Source organism: Camelus ferus, chromosome 4, assembly GCF_009834535.1.
Source record: "Camelus ferus isolate YT-003-E chromosome 4, BCGSAC_Cfer_1.0, whole genome shotgun sequence".
Lineage (NCBI taxonomy): Eukaryota > Metazoa > Chordata > Mammalia > Artiodactyla > Camelidae > Camelus > Camelus ferus.
The window spans coordinates 65,657,182-65,681,618 of record NC_045699.1 but is presented as its reverse complement, the minus strand read 5'-3'; the positions used below and the strand labels follow the sequence as shown (position 1 = coordinate 65,681,618).

Here is a 24,437-nt window from a genome sequence, read left to right as displayed (position 1 = left end):
GTGGGGAATCCCTCCTAGGCTGATGGGCCAGGCGCAGAGGGCTCCCCTTTCCCCGCTCTGACCCCTCCCCCGTTCACTGTCCTGTCCTCACCGTCTTCGCCTGGCCTGGCGCCTGTGATCCGCTCAACCTCAGCGAGGTGTTCCGGAGACCAAGTCCCGCGGCGGCATCTGCGTGCTCTCTGTCCCTCAACGCCACTGACGGTGAGGGGCGGTGCCTAGGAGACCCCACCCTCGGCCCCGCCCACAAGCGCGCGCGCGCGCGGGGCTGGGCAGGCACCTGGACAGCCCCAGACGCAGAGACACGTGCATCCGTGTGGACTACGGGGGAGTAGGGGTCCTCCAGTCTCTGGACGAGACCTGTGTCACACATCTCACAACAAACAGGTAAAGTCACCTTATTAGAAGGGGCCACCTTGCGAGGCTCGGATCCCAAGTAAGTTTGTGGAAATTCAAGGATCCTTGGATTTCTTAGTCCCATCCTAGGCCAGGGTGAGGAGGGAGCACTCAGCACCTAGCCTGATACATACCTGAGCTGGTCCCCTACAGGCCTCATCTCCTCTACCTTCAACCCAATGTAAGGAGGGGGCGTCATGCCCATTTTCCAGATGAGGACTGAGGGTTCTCATCCCAAGTTAGACAGCTGACCAGTGGCAGAGCCCAGCCTTGAACTCCGTCTCTGGGGTCTTAATCCAGGTCATTTAAAAGGTAACACAGGGAGTGGGAAGAGACCCTGTTTGGAGGGAAGGGAATAGAAGGATTTTGGCCTCCGAGGGCAGAGCCTGGGCCAGGTGGTGGGGTGGGGGTGCAGAGGGAGGAGCCCCCAGCATTCCAGCGTGGGAGGTGCGCAGCTGGAACTAGAGGGAGCTGTCCTGCTTTGGTGGCAGCAATTCCTGCTGAGGATGGAGGTCAGACACCCAAGTTGATCTTGACACTGACCTGAAGCACATGTCATGATTTTTCTGAGCCTCTATTTCGCCATCTATAATATATGGGTGATAAATAGTACACTATGCATGGGGCTGCTGTGCAGTTTAAATGACTTCAACTAAATATGTCCAAAGCCTGTGGCTTGTACCTGGTGCCTGGCACACAGTCCACTTAGCATTCTTGTCAAAATCAATTTACACTTGTAATAGCGTGCTGGCAACACAGTGGTTTATTGGTTTTTTTCCCCCAATGTTTTTATTGTGGTTAAATACACATAACGTAAAATTTACCATCTTACGGGTGGTTTATTTTTTTAAAAACAGGAGGAGAATCAAAGTGGATGATACATAGGTGTTCAGTGTGTGCTTCTCTCAGCTCCTCTCCAGGTTTGAAAATTTTCAAAATAAAACTGGGAGATTAGAGGTCCCCCATTGGAGGAAAGCTCTGAGCATCTCCCAGGTTCCTGGGCCAGCAGAATGCACCAGGACTTGGCTCCACTGTGTCTGGGCCCCCTCACCCCCTCCCAGCCCAGTCCCTGGGGCCAGTCCCTGGGGCCAGGAAGGAAGAGACAGACGCCCTGCTCTGCCCCGCCCTGGCCGGGCCCTTTCACACTTGCACCATCTCCTTCAAGACAGAGACTCTCGGATCTAGTTTTACATCTGTGCAAACTGAGCTGGGAGAGAAGATGGCACGCAAGTTCACCCAGCAAGGAAGAGATGGTTCCCAGGTCAGCCTCCTAGGCTGGGCTCTTTCTCTCTGTGGGTGGATGGGGTTTGTGTCGCCCCCAACTCTCCCAGCCTCTTTTGTCTGCCTTCTGGCTCTCGAACCCTCCCTGTCCCATCCCACATCTCTCCCCTGTAACCTAAGTTATGACCTTCCCATCCTTGGCAATGCCCCTGCCTCTGGGGCCCCCATCGCAACTCCCTCCCTTCCTTGGGGTCACATTTCCCAGGAGTCGCTCCTGGAGATAGCCAAGTACTGTTTGGTGGGGGGTGCTCCATGGACCCTGAGCAGTTGGGACCAGTTTGGGCTGTGGCTCTGCCTAATCTCTCCTCCCCAGAGCCTGGTATTGTCTGACTGGCAGCCAAGGGCCATTCATCGGCTTTATGGGCAGGCGGCTCTGACAGGCCCCTTGTCTCCAGAGACAAGGCCCGGAGGCTGTGGGTGAATGATAGCCATTGGGGCTCTTGGCTCATTGTCTGCATAGATGGAGGGGGAGAGCGAGCAGGGCTGGTGAGGACAGCCAGGGTCCTCCTCCCAGGGTCCTGGCCCTGTACCAGCCCCTCAGCCAAACTGTCCAGAGTCCAGGGCTAGGAATTTTGGAAGGAGGAAGCCAGCAGCTGGAATGTTTACACTTTGGGGTTACCACAAACCCCACAGAATTGGGATTTGGCCCTCAGCTAACTTCTGCGTGACCTGGACAAGTCTCTCTGCTTCATTTCTTTTGTGTAGAACGTGGAGAATCACTCCTGTCAGGGACATACAAGGTGGCTGAGAAGAGCTGTGTAAGTATTGGGGTTGGGGAAGCCTCTCAACCTGGGACTATTGTCCTTTTTCTCTGGGGAGGACTGGCTTCTGCTCTACAGACAGAGTCCCTTCCCTCCCCACACCACTGCGCACTCTGGGTCCTGAGAAACCCGGAAGGGCCCAGAACCGGCCCTGCCTCCCCCCTTACCTACTCCAACCCCTTCTCCCCTGGACAGTCATGCAGTCTCTAAAATTTCCATCAGCTCCTGTCCCTCCCCTGCTCAGAACACTTCTGCTCCACGAGAAAGTCCGACCTTGGGCAGATGGCTAACATGACCCATCTCTGCCCTGCTTCCTCCCTCACTGTGCCTCTTCCCCCTCACTTGGTAGTCCAGCCTGTGGCCAGAGTGAACATTTCCATTCTCACCTCTGGGCCTTTGCACATGCTATTCCCTCTGCCTAACTAGGGCAGGAACACCCTCCCTCCAAGTCCTTTCTGGCTCATTTCTATTCATTCTTCTGGTAACAGCTTAAGACCTCCCTGCATCCTAAACTGTTTCAGGAGCCCCTGGATCCCTACAAAAGCCAGGGAACTGTCTGCCCACACCCCCCCCATGCTTCCAGCACCCAGAAAAAGCTTGACAGCAAGCACTTGGTGTTTGTTGAAGGACTGAAGGAATGATCCCACAGGTCTAGACACACCCAGACAGACGCCTTGTGACTCTCAGGTTTGTGTGTGTGTGCCCTGGGGGTTGGTGTTGAGGGGCAGTGGGACGAGGACTCTGCTTAATGGGCTCCCACGGCCTGACAGTCGCACCACCAGTTGTGGCCACTGGAGGGGGAAACAACTACTTAGTGCCAACTTGTTTAGGACCCTCCTCAGCCAGTGCAAGAAGAGACGCCCCTCCTTCCCCCTATCCCTACACACCTGTCCCCACCTGTCATTGGGGCAGCTCCAGAAGTTGGAAACTGGAGGCAGCTGATGTAGTGGCCTTGAGCTGGGAGTCAGACCCCACCCTGCCTCTACCCCCAACCCCTGACCCCTCTCTGCCCCCAGCCAGCACAGGGACCTGAATAACTCCATGTCTGTGCTCTTGGTCTTGATTTCCCTCTTCTGTAAAGTGGGGCTTCTCACCCCACTTTAGAGAGAACAATCACGAATATCTGTGACATGCCTGGCCTGGAGCCTGGCATACAGCAGGCGCTCAATAAATACCTATTTGAATTAGGAGGAAGCCAAGAAGCAGAAGGGGATGTGACCTGTGGTCTCAGAGCAAGTCCACGGCGCAGCCTAAGTCTTCCCTGCTTTCCTCGCACAGCCCTCTGCCCACTCATCTCTTTTCTCCAAGCTTCAGAGTATTTGTACCTCTACTGGGTGTGACAGTGAATGCTAGTGGATTCAGGGTTTCTCTTGGGTATGATGAAAATGTTCTAAAGTTGATTGTGGTGATGGTCACACAACTCTGAAGGTGTCCTAAACACAATTGTGTACTTTAAACAAGTGAATTATATGGTATGTGAATTATATCTCAATATAGATGTTATTTATTATTTATTTAAAAAACAATACTGTGCAAGAAAAAAATGCTGGAGTTTGAGATGGAGGAGCTGTCTCTTAGTAGCTGCACAAACTTCTTGAGCCCACTTCCCTCATCGGTGCCTCAGATCCTGTTCCCCACCTGCCTTCCTCTCAAGAGAACTGGTAGGATCAGATGAGAAAGTTGAGTTGTAATATGACCAGAGTTAGTACCAGGAGCAGTATAGCCATTTCTATAACAATGGCTCCCTTAGTCCAGATGATGACTGGATAAAGAAATGAACAAATACTTCACCCAAGAGGAAATAAACACAAAGTGAAAAGTACATGGGGGAAAAATGTTCCTCCTCAGTTGTAATGAAAGGAATAAAAACAGTGGCAATTTTAAGGTATCATTTTATGATACTAATTTGGTAAAAACCTTTTAAAACTGCTAAAATACTCTCTGTGGGCACAGTTGTGGTGAAATCAATACATCCAGGTATTGTTACATAGTGTGAAATAGCACAATCCTCTTGGAAATCAATAGAGTATGTATTAAGAGCAGAAATAAAGAGTAATATATTGACCAAAAATGTTAACATTCTTTGATTCAAGTAATTCTACTGGATGAGATTTATGCTTAGGAGACACTCAACTGAATGAGCATGAAGATGTTCATCACAGCATTATGTATAATATTGAAGAAAATTGGAAGCTACCTATGTCCGACAAATACATTATGACTTATCCACTTGAAGAAATACTATTAAACTATTAAAAGTGAGAATTATAAAAACAACATAGTGATAAGAAAACTGCGAATGACCTAACAGTAAAAGAAAAAAGTAGGGAACAAAAATTAAATGTGGTGTCATTGTAAGTAAGTACAACTCTGTGTGTACTGTGGCAGATACTGTTAACGACCAACACAGCATTAGTGCCCCCTGCCCTTCTCCTTTGTCCTCAAAATACTCGCTTTCTCAGCTTCACTTGAGCTGTGGGTAGTCATGTTACCAACAAGAGATAAACCAAAATCTCCTGGAGGAATTCAAGGCAATGTGTTGCTTTATTGATAAATGAGATTATCACAGCTTTCACCATCCCCTTCCTCTATCCTTATTCTGCTTTGAATTTAGGCAAGATCCTTAGAGCTGCAGCAGCCTTTTTGTGATCATGAGGCAGCAAGCTTCTCAAAAGGCAGCCTATTAAGGATCATGGAGCAGCAAGATTGAAAGTCCATGGGTCTGTGACATCATTGTGCTGCCTCCCAACCTGCTGAGAGCATTCCCAATTGATACACAGACAACAACATGAAAATACAGTAGATGGTGTATGAGATTTGAAGCTAGACAAACTGGGATTCAGTTTCTCTTGCTCTGTTACTGTGTGATTTCAGGAAAGCCACTTCCCCTCTGAGCCTCAGTTTCTTCAGCTGTAAGATGGAGCGAATGACCTCCACCTGTTGGGCTCTACAAGGCTGGAACAACATTCTGGATGTGGAAGTGCTTAGTTAACAGTTTAGTCTCATCAAACTAAAAGATGGAGGGTAAACAAAAAGAAATGAGCCAGTGTGTTAGAGGAGGGGAAATGGTTATGAATTGTTTTCTCTTTTTTTGTCTCAAGTATTCTTTAAGACTGCTCTGATTCTCCCCTCCAGGTGGTGACCCCACCTTGTCGTGGATGGGGCTGGACCTGAGCTGGTGTTTCTTGGTCCCGTGTGGAGGCGGCGGTAGGTGGAGCTCGAGGCTCACGGCAGAGCTGGGCCAGGGCGCCGGGCTCTTCACCTGGCCCCGGCAGGCAGGCGGGCAGGCGCTGGGGAGGCTCGGCGTCAGCGGCTGTGACTGGAGGTAAAAATAATCAGGGAAGGACAGCTGCTTCCTTGTCAGCAACCAAGAGGGAAATAAAGCTCATGTCCCCTCCAGCGAAAACCTGCTCTCCGGGTCCCCTGGCTCCTGCCACCAACTGCTCGACGTCTGTGTGCCAATCCAATTTGAACGCCTGCGATTCACCCCAGAGAGGGCTTATTTTAACTTCATCAAGCGCAGAGAAAAACATCCAGTCTGGTGTAAGTGGGAGGGGAGGGGTAGCTGCTTGGGGGCCCAGGCAGGGGATGGGAGCTGGGGCTGCTGCCCCTCCAGTGGTTGGCCCTGGGGTCCCTGCCTCCTAATCTGGTTCACCCGAGGCTCAGTGGGCACCTAGTGGGTCTTTCCTGAAATCGAGAGGATGAAGTCCCAACTCCCTGACCCAGCTCAGGAAGTCCTTTCCGATGTCCTCAGCCTCGCCTATCCCTTCTCTTCTCCAAAACCCTCCTCCAAGGCTGTCCTAGGCTTTCCATGAAGACCCACCCGGCTGTGTCCTCTCCCATCTCCATGCCTCTGCGTACACCCTGCCTTTCCTTTGTTCCTCTGACTGGCGGACGTCTGCAAATTCTGAGAAGTTCCCAGTTATGCGTTGAGGCTCAGGGTCACCTGCTGCTTCCATGCCCCTCCAGGCAGAGGGAGATGTTCTCTCAGGGTCCCCGCTGGACCTTGTATGTCCCTTTGTTTTCATGAGGAAGTAGGGGGTCTCCCTCCCTTCCTTCCCTGTCTTTCTATCCCTCTCTCCTTCCCTGTTTCCAACAAACACACCAAATGCCCTCCTCTCCTCCAGGCCCTGTGCTGGGTGTGTGGGACGGATGTGAATCTCAGCTGGTCCCTGCCCTCACATGGCACCCCGCTGGACAGTGTCAGCATGAGGGTAGGTGAGTCTCTGGCCATGGGGACAGTGTAGCAATACAGCTGCCCCAGAACAGCTGCCTCCAAACGACATAGTGAGGAATCGCGTCTGTTTGTATTTCTTTTTTTCCTTCTTTGTTTTTTAATCAAGGAATAGACCCAAGAGATATTTCTGAATCCCGCTCCGATTACAGGAGCCTTGCATTTTTAGTTTATTCATTTACTGTTTTTATGAGCATGTGGTGCTTTAATAGTGAAAGTAACAACAAACATTTAAATAAGAAAAATGGAAATAATGACAATAATTTTAAAGTTAACGTTTACCTTCTTGCCTGGCTTAGTCTCTAAGCCCTGCCTCCCCACGAGGTGATCTGAGTTTGCCTGCTCCATTAGGGCAGAGCAGAGTGCCCCGGACAGCCTGGAGCCAGGGATGAAGAACCAGGACTTTTGGACACTGCTGCCTCCCTGTCCTGAATGGGAACTGGGGTAGTGGTTGAGTCCCTGGCCCATCTGTGACCCCTAGCCCCATGCCTTGGTGGGGGTCCGTAGTGCAGGGGCAGGGCTCTGGGCTGGGCGGAGGCTGTCTATTTTGCATGTTTGGTAATTTGGAAAATCTGAACGCTGAATTGTTTCTCAGGCCACATTAGAATGTCCTGGCATCCAGGAGGCTGTGCCAGCATGTCCCAGGCTAGGTCTCTGGCTGGAGGTGGTGGGAGTTGTCAAGGTGGGCCTTTTGGAAGAGGGTAAGCATCCTGAATGATGTTTTGCCAAACATCTGGGCACTGTGGCCCAGTCAAGTTGACACATAAAATGAACCATCACACAGTGCCTAGGTTAGTGTTTGGTTGAAAAACCGACAATGGAACTCAGGAGAGGGAGCATCTTTAGAATTCTGCCTACCGCACGTGGGCATACGGCCCAGGCTCATCCAGTCAGGGCATTCCGTGCTGCTCGCCCAGGAAAGTCATTCTAGGATGGGCACATGAGACAGGTGCCCGCTGGGTCTTCTACTGGGATTGCTGGGAAAGCATGGTCTTCCAGCAGGGGGCAGCCAAACCAGAGGAATGATGCTCATCTCTGCCACAATTTAGAGAAAGGTCCAGTGAAAGCAAAGCCAGCCCGTAAGAGAGCAAAACTAACAGCAGGAAAGAGTTCTTAAGCCATTCTTTGTGAACCTGAATCCAGCTGGTTCTGAAGCCAGCACTGACCAATTCTGCTAAAAACCAATTCTCCAAAAGCCAGTTTGACAAACGGCAATTTAAAGTTACTGTCCCTTAAGAAATGAGCAATTTGCCAAATGAATCAAATGTATTTATTAAACAAAATATTTCTTTTAAAAGGGTTTAGAAGCAAGTCCATGACTTCTGCTGCAGAGAGCTACTCACCCTTAGAAAAATCAGCTCCTGGTATCCTACTGGCCCTGAGTAGAGACTGGTGACCATGGGACATTGAGTAGCTATGAGATGTGAGTTGTCTCTCATGAGCTATTTTCTGACCCTCCAAGTCATAATAAGGTCAGTGGGCGCAGCAACACTGCATCCTATGATGAAAATAGAACATTGGCTTTTGGGTCCAACGAGGTCCAGAGAACAGAAGTTATGTGACTGCGTGGTCCAGGCCTCGATGTCACCTAGGCCTATTGTGGATGCTTCTCCCTCAACTCAGCCCTCAGGCCTCAACTCTGAGCCTTCTGCTTCCCTCTTACAAGGACCCCTGTGATAACACCAGGCCCCTGGATAATCTTCCCATTTTAAGATCATTGACTTAATCATACCTGCAAAGCCCCTTTTCCCATGGAAGGTAACATCTTCACAGGTTCCAGGGATTGGGCTGTCGACATCTTTGGGGGGGACCATTGTTCAGCCTACCGCATCTACCACTGATGTGGGCGTTCACCCATTACGTCCATCCATCCATCCAGTGGTTCAGTGACCAGCCAGAGCCTGGCTGGAGGTGGCAAGAGCCCCCATGCTCCAGATGTCCTGCCCCGACCCCCAGGCCCTCCAGCTGCAGCTCCACGCCGCTGGATCTGGTGGCTTGGCCACGGGATTACTCAAGATGCGGGCACACACGTGCGGGTCACTCTGGGCTCATTTCTCTCTCAGCTGCAGAATGAGGTAACTACAGCTTGTTTCTGATCCAGCGGCACTCGTGACTCATAGCATCTGTTATGTGCCTGGCACTTCATTTACTTTTTGCCAACCCCAGGGGTGCACTTCTCTCTCCTTTAGGGGCCTGGAAGGCTCAGAGAGGCCAAGTGGCTTGCCCAAGGTCACACAGAGTAGAAGTGGCAGATTGGATCTGAGGCGGAGGGGACTTCAGATCCTGCCTTTTCCCCCTTGGTGAAGCCATAGATGGGCCTCAAGGATGGCAGCCTCTCCTTGTCTCTGAGTTATTTTTTCTTGGCCCCCAAATGTCGAGTTCTAACTCAGTTCCCTCTGAGTTCAGCAGAAGTCGGCTGGTGGCTTTTGGGAGCAGAAGACATTAGGTTTCCTGTGCAGGGGAGCCCCTGGCCACCCGGCCCCCTAACTGCTGTCACCTTTTAATAGATTTCTCGGGGAACAGGTAATTTGTTGCTGGTGCTGGCTCGGTGTTCAGCAGGAAGCCCCTGCAGGCCTGGAAGGTTAGTGTGGAGCGACTCAAAGGCAACTGCTGGAGGAGGATGCGGGGTCAGTGCTGGCCGCTGAGCACGGCCGCGCCGCCAATTACCGCCTGGCCTGCTTCCTGCCGCAGACGCGCCCAGGGCCAGGGCTTTGAACCCTGGCAGGGAGGCCAGCTTCCAGTAAACAACCCAGGGCAGTGGGCAGATTGACAGCAGAAATTCAGGAGGCCGGCCGGCCGGCCACGGGTGCTGCTCACTGCTCTTGCTGGCAGATGGACAGGACCGCAGTCCCCTGGGGGTCCCCACGGTTGGGGGCTCGGGGGCCGTCAGAGTATCTGAGCCTCACTGCTCGGTAGACAGCCTCCCGCTGTGTCCAGTGAGGCTTTTAGGCCATCATTTCTGGGCCACAGAAGATGATTTTTTTTCTGGGTGGGGTAATGAGCCTGGTCTGGGTCCCTTTCTCGGCCACCAGCCTGGGAGCAGGGATGTGGAGAGAGAACCCACAGAGGGACTTCGGTGTCCTGCCCCTTGCTCTCTCCCTGGAAATATTTTGGGGGCAATGGTGGCACTGCCAGGCTTTCCACCACCATTTCCTTTGGCATTTAAAGGAAAGGAGGTTTGCTCACTGCATAATGTCCTTTGTGTGAAGTTCTGGAATTGTGAGATTTTAGACAGTGGTTGCCTCCATTGGGGGGATTGACCGAGGAGGCAAGAGGGATGTTGGTGGGTTTGGTGGAAATGTTCTATATCTTGGTTGGGTGCTGATTATACATTTTTCGAAACCTGTCCCACGGCATCCTTCAAATCTGTTCCTTCGACTGTGTGCAAACTTTACCTCCAGCAGAACAGAGATAAGATTAAAAAAAGGGGATGCAGAGAGAGGCCTGGAGAACGTGGGGACACACAGACACACACACACACACTTGCAGACACACATACTTTTTCCTCCTAAAATCAGGGCATTTTTCCTCATCTTTTCCTTTTCTCAGTAACATTTTGGGGGAACACATGGGTTTTTCTTCATCTCTGTACTATAACTAATACCCTTCCATGTGTAAGCAGATGAGCCCTGAAATGAGCTGCCCAAGCGGGCTAGTGCCCTGTTCCTAAGCTCTAGGCACCTGACCCTGTGCCCCTGCAGTGGGGCCACTAATCAAAGCACCGGGTGTTGATGCTTCTAGAGAAAGAACTCCGAGTGTCCACTCTGCCCCCGCTGCTTCACCTGCTGCCTGCTGACCTCCTTCCACCCTCCGTGGGTGCTGTTTCTCTGGCCCAGGAGACGAGTGGACCCAGCAGGTGCCCCACTCCACGCCTGGGACATCTCATTGGTCCAGAAAGCAAAGAAGATCTCCCACTGCTGGGAGCCAGTTGGAAGGGCTCTGGTGGCTACATTTGGGACAATTGGAGATGGAAATGATTCATAACAAGAATGGATTATAATTACATAAAATTTTAAAAAATCCTTGAATTAAATTTTTTTTTTTTAAAACAGAGAAGGCAGGATAAGGGAAAGCTCTTCCTTAGAAGAGTGCCAACCGAGAGAAGTGTTGGAAATAGAAAATGGCATCTTCTGATGAACATCGTAATGACGAATTTGGGCAAAAATCCTCAGTGGGAGCTATTGCCATTGGGTCAAAGATCACTGGGAGTAGGTGATGAGTGCAGTCTTAAAGAATCACCCACAAATTACTTCTTAATTACAAAGAGAAAAAGATAGCTTTACAAGTAGGGAGCTCTGCCAGACACCACCTTACCCAGATGATTAAACTGAACGCCCCTAATACTGGGACAAACCCAAATATCATGTGCCCCTCAGGACACATCACTTAGGAGGAACTCCTGCCAAAGATGCTTACCTGCCAAAATCGTCAGACAAGTCCACGTAGATGAACATTTTTCAGAAATTGTCTGGCCTTTTCATGGAAGGCAGCCTCCCCCCCCCCAAAAAAAAACCAGCCTGGAGACTGTTCCGGATCGAAGGAGGCTAAAGAGTCATGGAGACGGAATTCAGCGGGGCTCCCTGATTGGATCCTGATCCCCAAAATCACCAAGGTGGTATTGGGGGAATTTGCCTGTGGATTGAATATTAAACAGTAATACTGAACCCCTATAAAGTTTCCAGAATGTGGCAGGGGTGTGCGGTTTTGTAGAACACCCTCGTTATTAGGAGACTTCTGCGGAGTGTTTATTGGACAACTGAATTCAGTGTATGATCCTTGATGGGGTCCTGGATCACAAAAATCATCAAGGTTATTGAGATAATTGGGGGAATTCGAAAGTAGGCTGAATATCACCTAGTAATACTGAATCCTTGTAACAGTATTGCGTTTGTGTAGGAGAATGTCTTTGTATTCTGTCGATTCATCCTCTAGCATTTAGGGTGGGGTGTTGTGTGACTTTCAGTTGATTCAGCAGAGAGAGAGAAGAGGGAGAGGATGGCTCATTATACTATTCTCGCAACTTCCCAAAAGTTTGAAAAACTTCAGAATAAAAAAGCTGAGAAAAAAATAATGAATATGTAGAGAACTTGGGAAAAAAAAAAAAAAAGGCAGAGGCTCAAAGAGGAAAATAAGAATGACCTGGTATCCCACCAGCAAGGAATTATGACTATCAATAATACACATTTTTTTTACATATATAATGTACACTTACATACATGATAAAGTTGGAACCATATATATTTTGCCTGTTTCTCATCCTTTCTTCTGTGTCATTAAACATACATGGAAAGAATCATTTTTAATGGCCTTATATATTCTATCATAAATTATTTAACCATTCACCTGTTTAACCTTAAAGTGATTTCCAGATTTTCATTACAATATAAAACCTATAATAATATCCAATATGTATAATCCATTATCCAATATATAACCCACTGTAAAATCTAATCTAGTTTATCATAAATAGTACCACAATGAGCATCTTTACACACCTATCTTTGTCTGAGGATAGAGCCATAGAGGGGGAGTTTTTGAGTTAAATATTCTGAACTTTTTAAAGGATCTTGAACTTTTTTTTTAATCAGCTTTATTGAGGAATAGTTGATATACAAAAAACTGCACAGGTTTAATGTATGCAATTTGATGAGTTTGAACATTTGCATATACCTGTGGTACTATCACCACAGTTGAGGTAATAAACATCTCTGTCCTTTTTTCTTATGAGCATTGTGTGTCAGGAACGCTTAGCACAAGGGCTGCCCTCTGGACAGATGTTGAGGCTCACAGTACGGCCTTGTTAATCCAGGGGCTATGTTACATGGGGTCTGGAACTATTGTGGCCAATTGCTTTCCAGAAAGTTGGTACCACTTTACGATCCCACGAACAAACACAAAAGTGCTTCTCTCCTCATCGCTAACGCTGAGTATTATTATCAGAAAAAAGCCTTTGCTACATTTGATGGGGACAGTAGCACAATCGATTGGTGAGAATGGTCCTGTGGGCGCGTTACCATCCTCGTCCTGCTGGGCTGCTGGGACCTGGGCTGCTCTCCCTCTGCCTCCAGCCACCCTCCCCTACCTGGGCGGCTATGACGTCATTCTCCCTTGCGCGCACCCCCCCCCCCCCCCCCGTCTGCTCCTTCTCTCCACCCTTTGCTCACTCCTCATCTTTACCTTTCTGATAAACATTACTGTCCCTGGCCTCTGTCCTTGGTCCCTTCTCTCCCTGTGCCCACTCTGCTGCAGCATCTCATTCTCACCTGGGACTTGCACAGCCTTCTCTCTGCTGTCCTTCACCTCTCCCCCGGGCCCAGACCGCCAATGCAACATATCCCAAAGGGATCCACGTGGACCTTTCTGCCACCATCCATCCTGCCGCCCAAGTCAGAACCCCAGAGAATGTCAGAGCCTCCTTTTTTTCCGCTCCTCACTTCTAATCTCTGACCACATCCTGTCTGTCTGACCTGTAATATTTCTTGGGACTGTTCCCTGCTCACTGTCATCATTGCCATCACCTTCATTCAGACCATCTGCCTCTCCTCCCTGGTCCTTGGCTGTAGTTCCCTCCCCGATCTCCTATTTCCAGAGACTCCCTGTCCAGTCCATCCTTTGACCAGCTGCCAGGTTGATTTTCACAACACGCTGATGTGAGGTCCTGCCTGCCTTAGTCCCTGCTGAGTTTCCAGCTTCCCACCCCCCCCTCATTCAATGTTCTCCAACATGCCGGGCTGTTCCCTGCGCCACGTGTCTGCTCAGGCTGCCCCTCCTTCTGGAGTGCGCATCCCCTCCTTCCTGCAACCCCAGCTAGCCAACTCCTACTCACCTTTGTGTTTTGTTTACAATCCCATGTTTTCTCTGAAGCACTTACTGATGCCTCCCCCTCCCTGGGGGAGCTGTCCCCTCTCCTTTGAGCCTCTTCGTACCTTGTGCAGTCCCTACCAGAACCTTCTGGCTCTTTACCTGATTCCTGTATCCATTTCCCTCGAGGACAGTCATTGTGTTCCTGAGCCCAGCACAGTGCCAGACACGGAAATGGAGTTTGTTTAAGGGATGTCTGGATGAATGGATGAATGAGTAGGGTAGCATTTGCCTCACTGTGGAAGGGCGCGGCAAGTCTAGAGCCACGGTGAAGACGTGGAGCTGGAGGCACAGTGTCCACATTCAGAGGCGTGGCTTGAGGAAGCATCTGTCAGCTGTGGTCCAGCAGTCTTCAGGACACATTGTCTTTGGGTGACACACTCTGCTCAAATTCCGTTTGTCAAGCAGGAAGTCCATTCTCCCAAGAGGGGTCATGTTGCTTCTCTGCTTACATGCCTCCCATGGCTCCCCAGTGCCCTCAGGACAGGTACAGGCTTCAGAGCCTACATAGCCCTTCATAATGGGAGGTATTCTCGTGATTTCCTTGTGACTTGCACAGGCCTTAAATGGGAAGAAGAGAGGATACCCATTCCCCTTCCCCATCAGCTGGGTAGGCAAACTCAGGGCTTATCTCATCTGCTGTGGTTAAGTAGTTAAATTCCCGTCTCAGAGCCTGCTTGCAACGACTGGGATTCTGTGGGTCTTGGCAGGGCCCCAGAACCTGCTAAGCACCCAGGAAGAGTCTGGAGAGGGTGGAGGGACCCACACTGCGATGCTGTCATGTGTCTGCTGTGCCTTCTTACCGCAGCCGTGTTTCTGTGGCCTGTGCAGCAAGACTTGGCTCCCAGGTGCCATGCCAGGGCCCTGAAGCCTGGAGCAGCTGCTCTAATTCATGCAAAGGAAGGCGCCCAGGTTCTCCCTGTCTATTTATAGCTTATTTATGAAGAAGGAAAAACAAGGGCCCAGTTGCCTTAGCAACCGGGAGCATCATGGGCTGCTTTCCTTGCAATGGGAAGATGGCCAAATCTCCTTGTGGGGGGCGCCCCCGGATGTGTGTGTATCCTGATAGAGGACGGGGGTGAGCCTTCCAGGGCCTGTCCCACACTGGGCTCCTAGAAGCCTGCAGGTTGGGGGAAGTGCTTGCCAGGCCCTTGGAAAATCCAGGCTGGGGCACCGAGGAAGGGTTTAATAAATACTGAATGAATGAACGGATGAATGAATGAAGTGCTTTACAGTTTGCTCTGCCTCTTCTTACTCAGCATGCAGGAGGCAAGGGAAACATTGTACTGTGCTCTCAGTTCACAGACGAGGAGACAGATGAGCGATGAAGAGATCAGCCTCTGATCACGCAACTGGGAACTGGCTGAGCTTGCCTTGCTTTTGTTCTGGCAAAGCTGCAGGGAACACGCGAACTTGGGTTCCAGCTGGACCATAATTGCCAGGGTCAGGAAAGTGGTGTTGTGTCTGGTCTGGGAGCCATGTGGTTTGAGTGGTGATTCTGCCACTCATCAGCTGTGTACCACTTATCACCTCGAGCCAAGTGACTTTACTTCTCTGGGCCTCAGTTTCTGCATCTGTAAAGTGGGGCAATGACGACACGTCCTCAGGGACTACCCGCTCCCTGAGGGCAGGCACTGTGTCTGTCTCTTGCTCATCTGTTTTCCTAGTGTTGGTCCATTCCAGATGCTTAGGAAGACCATGAGATCTTGTATATAAAGTGGTTCGAACAGAGCCCAGGTTGTGGGGTGCTCGCAGGGAATGTTGGTTGTTACTATATTATTAGGAAACTGAGGCACAGAGAGGTCACATAGCCTGAGGTCACACAGCCAAATCCAGAGCAGAAGTGGTAGCTATACTAGTGAGTCAGTTTTGGTGGCCCTGCCAGGGATTAAGTGGGACAGTGTCCAAGCCCCGGTGAGGATGTTCTGGATTGAGCTGCAGTCCTGGGGGACAGCAGTCCTGTTGGACAGGGAGGCTGAAGCAGGGTGTCAGGGGGCGGGGGATCCAGAGCTGCCCTCCCTACTGTTGGAGGTACCCAGGCCCTGCCCCAGGCGGAGTGGAGTTTCCTCCGCCTCTCCAGGGCCAGACCCAGGCTGCCTGGAGGCTCTCTGTCGCCCTCTGCTGGGTTCCAGCTGCCTCTGCTGGGCCACCTCCAGAGGCCGTCAGACAGACAATGCCATCTCCTCAGCTCAGTCTGGGTGTGGAGACCACACCAAAGAGATCTGGTTAGGGAGAAAAATGCCCCAGGACAAACTAAGATCACTAGTCATTTCCACATCATTCCTGGGCTCCTCCAGCTCCTGCCGTGGCCAGACACAGCCCCACCACCGTCCTCTGGAGGCTGAAGGCTGAAGGCTGAAGGCTGCTTCATCTCCCCTGGCTGCAGCCCCGTCAGACTTGTCCCTGTTTCCTGAGAACAAAGTGTGCCCAGACTTTCTGTTAGGTTTCTTTGCTCTGTACCCCGGGCCTTTGTTTGTGTGTCTGTCCCTCCTGCCTTCTCACCCCGTGAGCTCACACCTGTCCAGTGACAGCATCCCACCTCCACGCAGCCCTGAGCGCACCGGGCTGGGAGTCGTTCTGGGGACTTCTCCCTCAGACTGTGAACTCCCGACATGTATTTGTTTTTTAGGGATCTGCTGGAGCAGAGTACCACACACTGGGTGGCTTCAATAACAGAAATAATGGAAATGTAGTGCCTCAGAGCTCTGGAGGCTAGAAATCTGAAATCAAGGTGTTGGCAGGCCTGATTCTTTCTGGGGCTGTTCCAGATCTCACCTAGCTTCTGGTGGTTTGCCGCCAGCCTTTGACGTTCCTGGGCTTAATCTCTGCCGTCACATTCACATGGTGTTCTCTCTGTGTCTCGAAGTCCCCCTTTTAAAAGGACATCAATCATACTGGATTAGGGTCTACCCTAATGACCTCATTTTACCTTGACTACCTCTGTAAAGAGATCTTATCTCCAAATAAGGTCACGCCCTGAGGTACTGCAGATTGGGACTTCAACATATTAATTTGGGGTGGGGAGACACAATTCAACCCATAACATGAGGAGAGGAAATCCATCTGGTTTATCTTTGTGTTCACTCCCTCAGGGGGGAGCCCAGAGCAGGAGTGAGGGAGACTGATGAACATTGAGAAGGCAGTCCTTCATTCTATAGTCATTTCCTGACCCCCACGGCATCCAGGGCATGTTGAATTATCGCCTGTCCTGTCTAGGTCTTATGGAGTTGAGTCTCTCTCATTAGGAAGTGGAATTCTCTAGAGCAGAGTCTGTGTTTTCCTTTTTACATTCACCAAACCAGAAAGTTGGTGACACAGGAGATACTCAAATTTTTTCATTGGTAGATTCCTGTGGAGGCAGATAGGCGAAGTGTCATTTTCCCAATTTCACACAAAAGACCCAGAAAAGTAATGAAAAGGAATTTAACCTCTGACAAATATTTATTGAACACATCGTTGTGACAGGCACTGGTTCTGGGTGATTGTGATGCCATTCATTCATTCATTCCTAGAAACAGGCTTGACACATGGTAGGTGCTGAGTAAATAAATTAATTCATTCCACAGTTATTTGTGCTGTGATTTACTTGCTATGTAAATTTTAGCACGTTACCTTATTTCAGTGAACGTTAATTTCCATCAGAAAAGTGAGTTGAATTACATAGCTACGTTTGAGGCTTGTTCACAGGATGAAATGAATGGGCTATTAACAATAACAGCTATTCATAGAGAAGCTGCTACCTGCCAGGATAGATGCTCTCCACATACAGTTTTCAATTCTCACAGCAGCTTTTATTTTTTAATTGAAGTACTGTTGATTTACAATGTTGTGTTAGTTTCTGGTGTACAGCATAGTGATTCAGTTACATATTTTTATATATATATTCTTTTCCATTATAGGTTATTATAAGCTATTGAATATAGTTCCTTATGCTATACAGTAGGACCTTGTTGTTCATCTACTTTATATATAGTAGTTTGCATCTGCTAATTCCAAACTTCTAATTTAATCCCTCCTCCCCATTTCCTCTTTGGTAACCATAAGTTCATTTTCTACTGTCTGTTTTTGTTTTGTAAATAATCACAGCAGCTTTTTACAAGTTGAACATAACATAAAATTCACCATTTAAAAATGTACAGTTCAGGGGCTCTTAGTATATTCACAATGTTGTGTGACCATTACTACTATCTAATTCCAGAACATTTTCATCACCCACTAAAGAGACTCTGTATCTGTTAGTCATTCCCCATTCTCTCCTCCCCTCATCTCCCAGTCACCACTAATCTACTCCCTGGCTGTGTGGATTTGTCTAGTGATGACGTCTCATAGAAATGGAACTGTACAATATGTGGCTTTTTGTGCCTGGCTTCTTTCACTTAGCATAATGTTTTCAAAGTTCATCCCTGCTGTAACATATATCAATACTTCATTCCTTTTCCCCCCTTTAACAGAGGCATCAGGGATTGAACCCAGGACCTCGTGCATGCCAAGCACACACTCTACCACTGAGCTATACCCCCCACCCCCAATGCTTCATTCCTTTTTATGGCTGAATAATATTCTGTTGCACCAATGTACCACATTTCATTTATCCATTCATGAAGTTGATGGACATTTGGGTTGTTTCCATTATTTGGCTATTATGAATAGTGCTGCTATAAATACTTGTGCATAAGTTTTTGTGAACATCCGTTTTCAGTTCTCTTGGGTATATACTTAAAAGACAATTGCTGGGTCTATGTTTAACTTGGGGGGCAACTGCCAAATTGTTTTCTGGAGCAGTTGTACCATTTTACATTCCCACCAGCCACATACGAGGGTTCCAATTTCTCCACAATCCTGCCAGCACTTGTTATTTTCTGTCATTTTGATTATAGCCATATAGGTAGGAGTGCAGTGGTATCATATTGTGCTTTTGATTTGCATTTCTCTAATGACTAATGATGTTGAACTTCTTTTTTTACGGGCTCGTTCGTTTCACAGCAGCCATTTGAGGCAGTTGTTGTCTCCATTTGACAGCAGAGGGAACAAAATCAGAGTTCAGAGGACTTGTTCATTGCAAGGAGATGTGCCTGGAACTTGGGTGTGTCTGTCTCCGAAGCTCCATGTAGTCTAATTAGCAGTAGAAACTCCTTTGTTCTGGTGCGTAGAAGGCCTGGCTCTGGTTTGTCCACCTTGGACGAGTCCTTTCCCAGGTTCCGGGGTTGAGTTTCTCCTCCGGGCCACTTGGGGCGCAATACTCCAAACATCTCCGGGCTCCTCTAGGAACCCGTAACTCTAAGATCACTCGCTGTTGAAATTTGCCCCGCCCCTTCAAGCCCCAGTCGCCGGCGGCGCAGGAAGTGCTCTGCTCTTTTTCTTTGCTCTCCGCCCCCGGCCCGGAAGCACTTTTTCGGGAAGATGGCGGCTGTGTCAGTGTATGAGGCACCGGTTGGAGGGTTCTCTTTTGATAACTGCCGCAGGTCAGACCATGCCCGGGGCGGGTTTCAGGGCGGGGGTGGGAGTGCGGTGCCGGGGTCGGAGCTGGGCTGCGGTCTGAGCCGGGAAGTCAGAAGGACGGGTGGACGGCAGGGCCTGCGGCCCGCGGCCCGTGTGACTCAGGGGAATCGTGGCCTGAGCATGGATTTCTCCTGAGGTCGGATCTGCTCTTCCACTTTCCCAGCGCACCCGGACACCCTCTATTTCCGTCTCCTTAGGCAAGATGCAGACACTCTTTACTGAAAAACGGAACAATAGTCCGCTGTTGCGATGATTCAGTGTAACAAATGGGCGTGAAAGCAAGTAGTTTTTTCTTTTCCCGAGTTCCCTATTAGACACTCTTTGTGGCAGTGCAGCGCAATGGGTTCCTACCTTTCAATGCTTTATTCTCTCATTTGCTCTTAGAAATGCCTTTTTGGAAGCCGATTTTGCAAAGAAAGGGTTCAAACTTCCAACGGCCCGGAAAACTGGGACGACCATCGCAGGGGTGGTCTATAAGGTAAGCGGGGACAGGCCTAGATCAGCAGTGACTGAACTAATTACAAGGAAACAGGCCACTTGGCAGCCTTTACTTCTCTGGGCTGTGTGAGGAAGGGCACGTGTTACAGAGTACTACATCAGGAAAAGGTCCTTTAGGAGAGACTGTTTGTCAGGAGAGTTTGTGCACTTATCAACAGTTTATGTTCTTTCCTCAGTTTGCAGAGTTTTTGACAGGAGACCGGTTTCTTTTCCGTCTTAAGTTACTACTTTAGGAAGCAGGAAGAAGTAATGGGAGCACACAAGATTTGTTAATTTCTTTGCTATCTCTAACTTTGGGCAGGTCACCTGTTACAGCCACACTTTCCTATCCTTCAAATAGGCGTAATAACTCCTGCCTTTAATTATTGTAAGAGTGATAAACGGTAACAGGTTATTGTAGTTAAAGGTAAAGAGTTACATCTTTTAAAAAGAAATTGAGAGAGGTGGCTATTTTAATGGAAGACTTTTCCCATACTGGCTGTGTGATTTGTAAGGAATTCACTGAATCTCAGTCTCATTTGGAAACAGGAATGATAGTTCCTACCACCTCCTCAGGGTTCAACCAATAACATTTATTAACAAACCTTTTCTTGAATTCTGAAAATACAGCACAATATTTTTGGTAGGAGTTTCGGCGGGTGGTGAGGAGGTGGTTGGGGGAGCAGGGGATGGTCAATGTTTTTCCTAAGCTGGGAGAGCTGCGGTTTATATATGTAAAATTGTTTGAAAATATGTATTTTTTAAAAAAATAGGATGGCATAGTTCTTGGAGCAGATACAAGGGCAACTGAAGGGATGGTCGTTGCTGACAAGAACTGTTCAAAAATACACTTCATATCTCCTAACATTTAGTAAGTATTGATTAGTTTGAGTAATTCATACTTTAAAGCTTGTCAGGGTTAAAATTGAATTTACTATGTTCTTCTCTAAAACCTGTTTTTCAACCTGTATTTTCTTCCTGTCTCCCTTAAATGGCATTTCCATCCACCTAAGTTACTCATCCTGAAGTCCTCTCTTTGCTTTAGTCTTCATTTCAGTTGGTACTCAGTTCTGCTTCCTGTGTGCATCATGAACCCATTCCCTCCTGTCCTTCCCTCTACTAAGGCCTTGGTTCAGATTCTTTTTTCTCATCTGGACTATTGTGATCATCATTTAAATGGTCTCTCTGTCTTTGGTCTTTTCTCTATCTCTACTGTTCACTTTTCTCCCATATTGGATTTGGTAAAAAAACAGGTCTGTTTAAGTCCCTTTCTCCACTAAAAACTTTTCAAGGGATTTTTCACATTTCCACACTGCTTTCAGGATAAAATCAAAACTTGGCATGATATTTGAGATCTTGCACAATCTCACAAAAAGCTTACCTTTTCATCCTATTTAGCTGCCATTATCCTGTGTTCCAGTTATACCTGGACTGTCCCTATTTCCCTCATGTCCCTGCCCCTCTCATCTCTAAGTTATTTCACTTTGCTTTTGCCAGCCGCTCTGCTTGGAAATGCCCTTTCTTCTCTGCTTGTACGGTATTTTTATTCTGTTCTTCCAAATCTAGCTCTTATGAAACCTCTTGTCAAAGATCAGAATTAATTGCTCTCGCCTCTAATTTCCTGTAGCATTTTGTACCTATGCTATTATAATGTATTATATGAGATATAATTTTTATCTGTGTGTGTCTTCTCCATTCAACTTTGAAATCAAGTTCTATTACTGTGTCATATTTTCTTTTCAGCACTTGGGAATGACTGGTACCTAGTAGTAAATACTTGGTATTTATTTAATTGTAGGACTTTTAACATGCCTTGCTCTTTTGGACAACTTGGATATAATTCTAGGAAAAGTAAAATACACACTCTGTTAGGAACACAGAAACTAATGATTTGAAATGTTTCATTGGGCTACAGAAAATATATTTGCGTGTAATTAGATGTGCGCTCTTGATTTTATGATTATTTAAGATTGGTTAGACAGCAGTTACAGTGCAGATGTACTCAAAAACATCTCTCTGCACACCTGAACCTTGTGGAAGTTATCCAGAAAGCTCTGCTTCTAATTGAGCCCTTTGGTAATTGAATTTCAGCTAAGTTTCTAATTGTATTTTTTAGTTGTTGTGGTGCTGGGACAGCTGCGGACACAGACATGACAACCCAGCTTATTTCTTCCAACTTGGAGCTTCACTCCCTCTCCACTGGCCGCCTTCCCAGAGTTGTGACGGCCAATCGGATGCTGAAGCAGATGCTTTTCAGGTGAGGTTCCAGGGTAGGAATTTCTATAGCATCTTTTTCTCATGTTTTAGATTTCAGCCAGAGGAAGCCTGGAAGCTAGAGAAAAAGCATTCAGAAATACATATTTGATTCCAGAAATTAGTGATTACTTTTAATTTCATGAGGCTTTTGATAATGTGTTTGAATTTATGGGATTTTTTTCCCCAATAAATGAATCACATGCCACCAATTAAATCATTTTCTGAGGCTTAGGGTATTAGATAAAAAACCATTTTTTGTTCATAGTAGGAAAGAGCTGGAAGGAACTTTTAATTTCATCTTGTGAACAGACACAAACAGATGATTGTTTTTTCCTCCCTCTTTTAGGGGCAAGATAACAATGAAATGAAAAATATTTGTAGTTGGCTGTGAGTGGATATAATATTAGTATTAACCAAAATTTATCTCTTTGTGCCAGGCCTAGTGTGAAGTGTTTTGTGCGTTTAACTCTGAGATAGGGGTTATTAACATGTCTAATTTATAAGTGAACAAACTGAGGCTTAAAGAGGTACAGTCATTTGTCTGAACTAAACCTTCATTCCCTGCTGACTCCCACAGGGAGTTCCTCTTAGTAGTTTTGTTTCTCTTTCTTCCTTAATAATCACGCCGTCACTTTATGTTTGTATAGTTCCAGGCAGGTTTCAAATTGCAAGTCCATTTTCTCATTTGCTCCTCATAAAGAGAAGAGAGGCAGTGTAGTGTAGTGGAGATAGCCTGGCCTTTTACTCTTGGGTTGGAATATTGGCTCCTTTAGAGACCTGCTTTACCTTTAAAAATTCTCTCTTCTTTCCTTTATAGAATGCACATCATGATACCTTTTTTTCCTTTTTTGAAGTTGATCAAAACCCTTTATTCTGGTCCTTATCATTCATTAAGCAGCCTACACAAAACATTTTATCTCTGCCCCAAGCGGCAGCAGCTGCATCCAGGCCTGTGAGAGTTAAAGGGGAGCAGGAACAGAAGCAAAGATTGTAAGCTGGCAGCTCACAGGCCATATTCAGTTTATAGAGAGATTTCATTTGGGTCATAGAGTGTTTTTTTAAAAAAATAATGGCCAATAATTATAAATTGAGAGCTTAGAATTTAAAACACAGGTTTCCAGCTTCTTTTGATAAAAACTCATAACATGGGTGGGGTAACACGTGGCAGTAATCTGGAGCTGAGTGGCGGATGTTGCCTTTAGAAGTGGAAGCGGAAGGTCTGTCAGTCCTGGCCTGGTTCACTTCCCTGTTTCCTGCCTGGCCCTTGCCTTTGAGTGAATTTGCAGTCGTCATCTACAAGTGTGGCCTGGCCTCCAGGCTCTCAGTAAGTGGATGTGAGGTTTAATGTAGCTGTGTAGCAAGGCTGGTAGTGTAGTTCCCATTTTACAGTGGAGGATACCAGGGTTTATGAGTCATAGGGGCAAGAAGCCTACTCATATCGGCCTAATTCCTACTCTGGCTGTACTGAGCCTTTATGTCAGTGATTCCCGTTTATTCATGTACATAATCATCATCCTGATCCTGGAGAATTATCACCTATCAAATAAATTCTCCCAGTACAGTGTGAGAATTTGTTAAAGCACATCTGTTGTCAAGATAATCTGAAGACATTTGTGACTTTGATTTTAAATAAAAGGCTCCCTCTGGTGGTTTCTGTGGTGCATTACATTTAAGACAATTTTTAAACTTGTAAAATTGTGGTAGTGTATTTCAAGATTGCTTGCAATGTCATTTAAAGCATTTCGTTAAATCTAGTAGATATTTCTGTTAATCTCTTTAGAATATTTTAGGAATCCTAAATTCTGTTTTTTTCAAGTATTTTATTATTTTTAGTTAAACATACCTTATAAAAGTTAAATTTTATCCAAGTTTTGAAAAGAACACTTAAAAATTTAAGCCAGGATAATTATGGTTCTTTATGTCTTTTGACATTTTTGTTGAATTACATAAAGTGAGTCACTAGTATAAGGGAAAAACGCATAGGATTTGACTTCAGTCCTGTCTATAGCACTTGTATTTGTGTGGCCTTGGGCTGTTCACCTCACCTTTCTTAGTCTCAGTTCCTTCCTCAATAAAATAGGGGTAATAGTTCTGTCTCTGTAACTTTTAAGGAGGAAATGAATAAACAAATAAAGAAATAAGGCTTATGACAATGCCTAGTACAGGGCCTGATACACAGTTAGAGCCCCATAAAATTCAGAGACTGAAAAGGAATACAAGGTGTACTCTTCTTGCTATTACTGTATTTCTTCCCCCTGAATAACCCATTTCCTTGTATGTGAATCAGGGAGAACAGAAGTTCTGATAAGAAGAAGTGGACATCTTTTCTTTATCTAAGCAGTACTTTTTTTTTTTAATAGACTGTATTTTTCTAGAGCAGCTTCAGGTTCATAGCAGAATTGAGCAGAAAATACAGAGAGTTTGCACATAGCCCTCCCCACCGACACATACATACTCCTCTACCCTCAATATCCCTCATCAGTGTGGCATATTTGGTACAGTCGATGAACCAACAGGGACAACCAAATTCCATAGTTTACATTAGGGTTCACTCTTGATGTTGTACATTCTATGGGTTTTGACAAATGCATAATGACACATAGCCACCACTATAGTATCATACAGAATTTCATTGCCCTAAAAATCCCTTGTGCTCCGTCTATTCATTCCTCCCT

The 24,437-nt window shown here is 47.2% G+C and overlaps 1 protein-coding gene across 2 annotated transcripts in view; it reads left to right on the top strand.

Annotated features, from left to right (window-relative positions):
• Positions 1-18,859: 18,859 nt before the first annotated feature.
• The window catches only part of PSMB7 (proteasome 20S subunit beta 7), a 55,934-nt gene continuing 50,356 nt past the window's right edge, over positions 18,860-24,437 (top strand). For both annotated transcript variants that reach the window (XM_006187731.2, XM_032478414.1), the window contains exons 1-4: positions 18,860-18,992; positions 19,414-19,507; positions 20,280-20,377; positions 21,623-21,763. In XM_006187731.2, the coding sequence (XP_006187793.1) occupies positions 18,931-18,992; positions 19,414-19,507; positions 20,280-20,377; positions 21,623-21,763 (395 nt within the window). In that variant the 5' untranslated portion in view covers positions 18,860-18,930. The remainder of the gene's footprint in view (positions 18,993-19,413; positions 19,508-20,279; positions 20,378-21,622; positions 21,764-24,437) is intronic.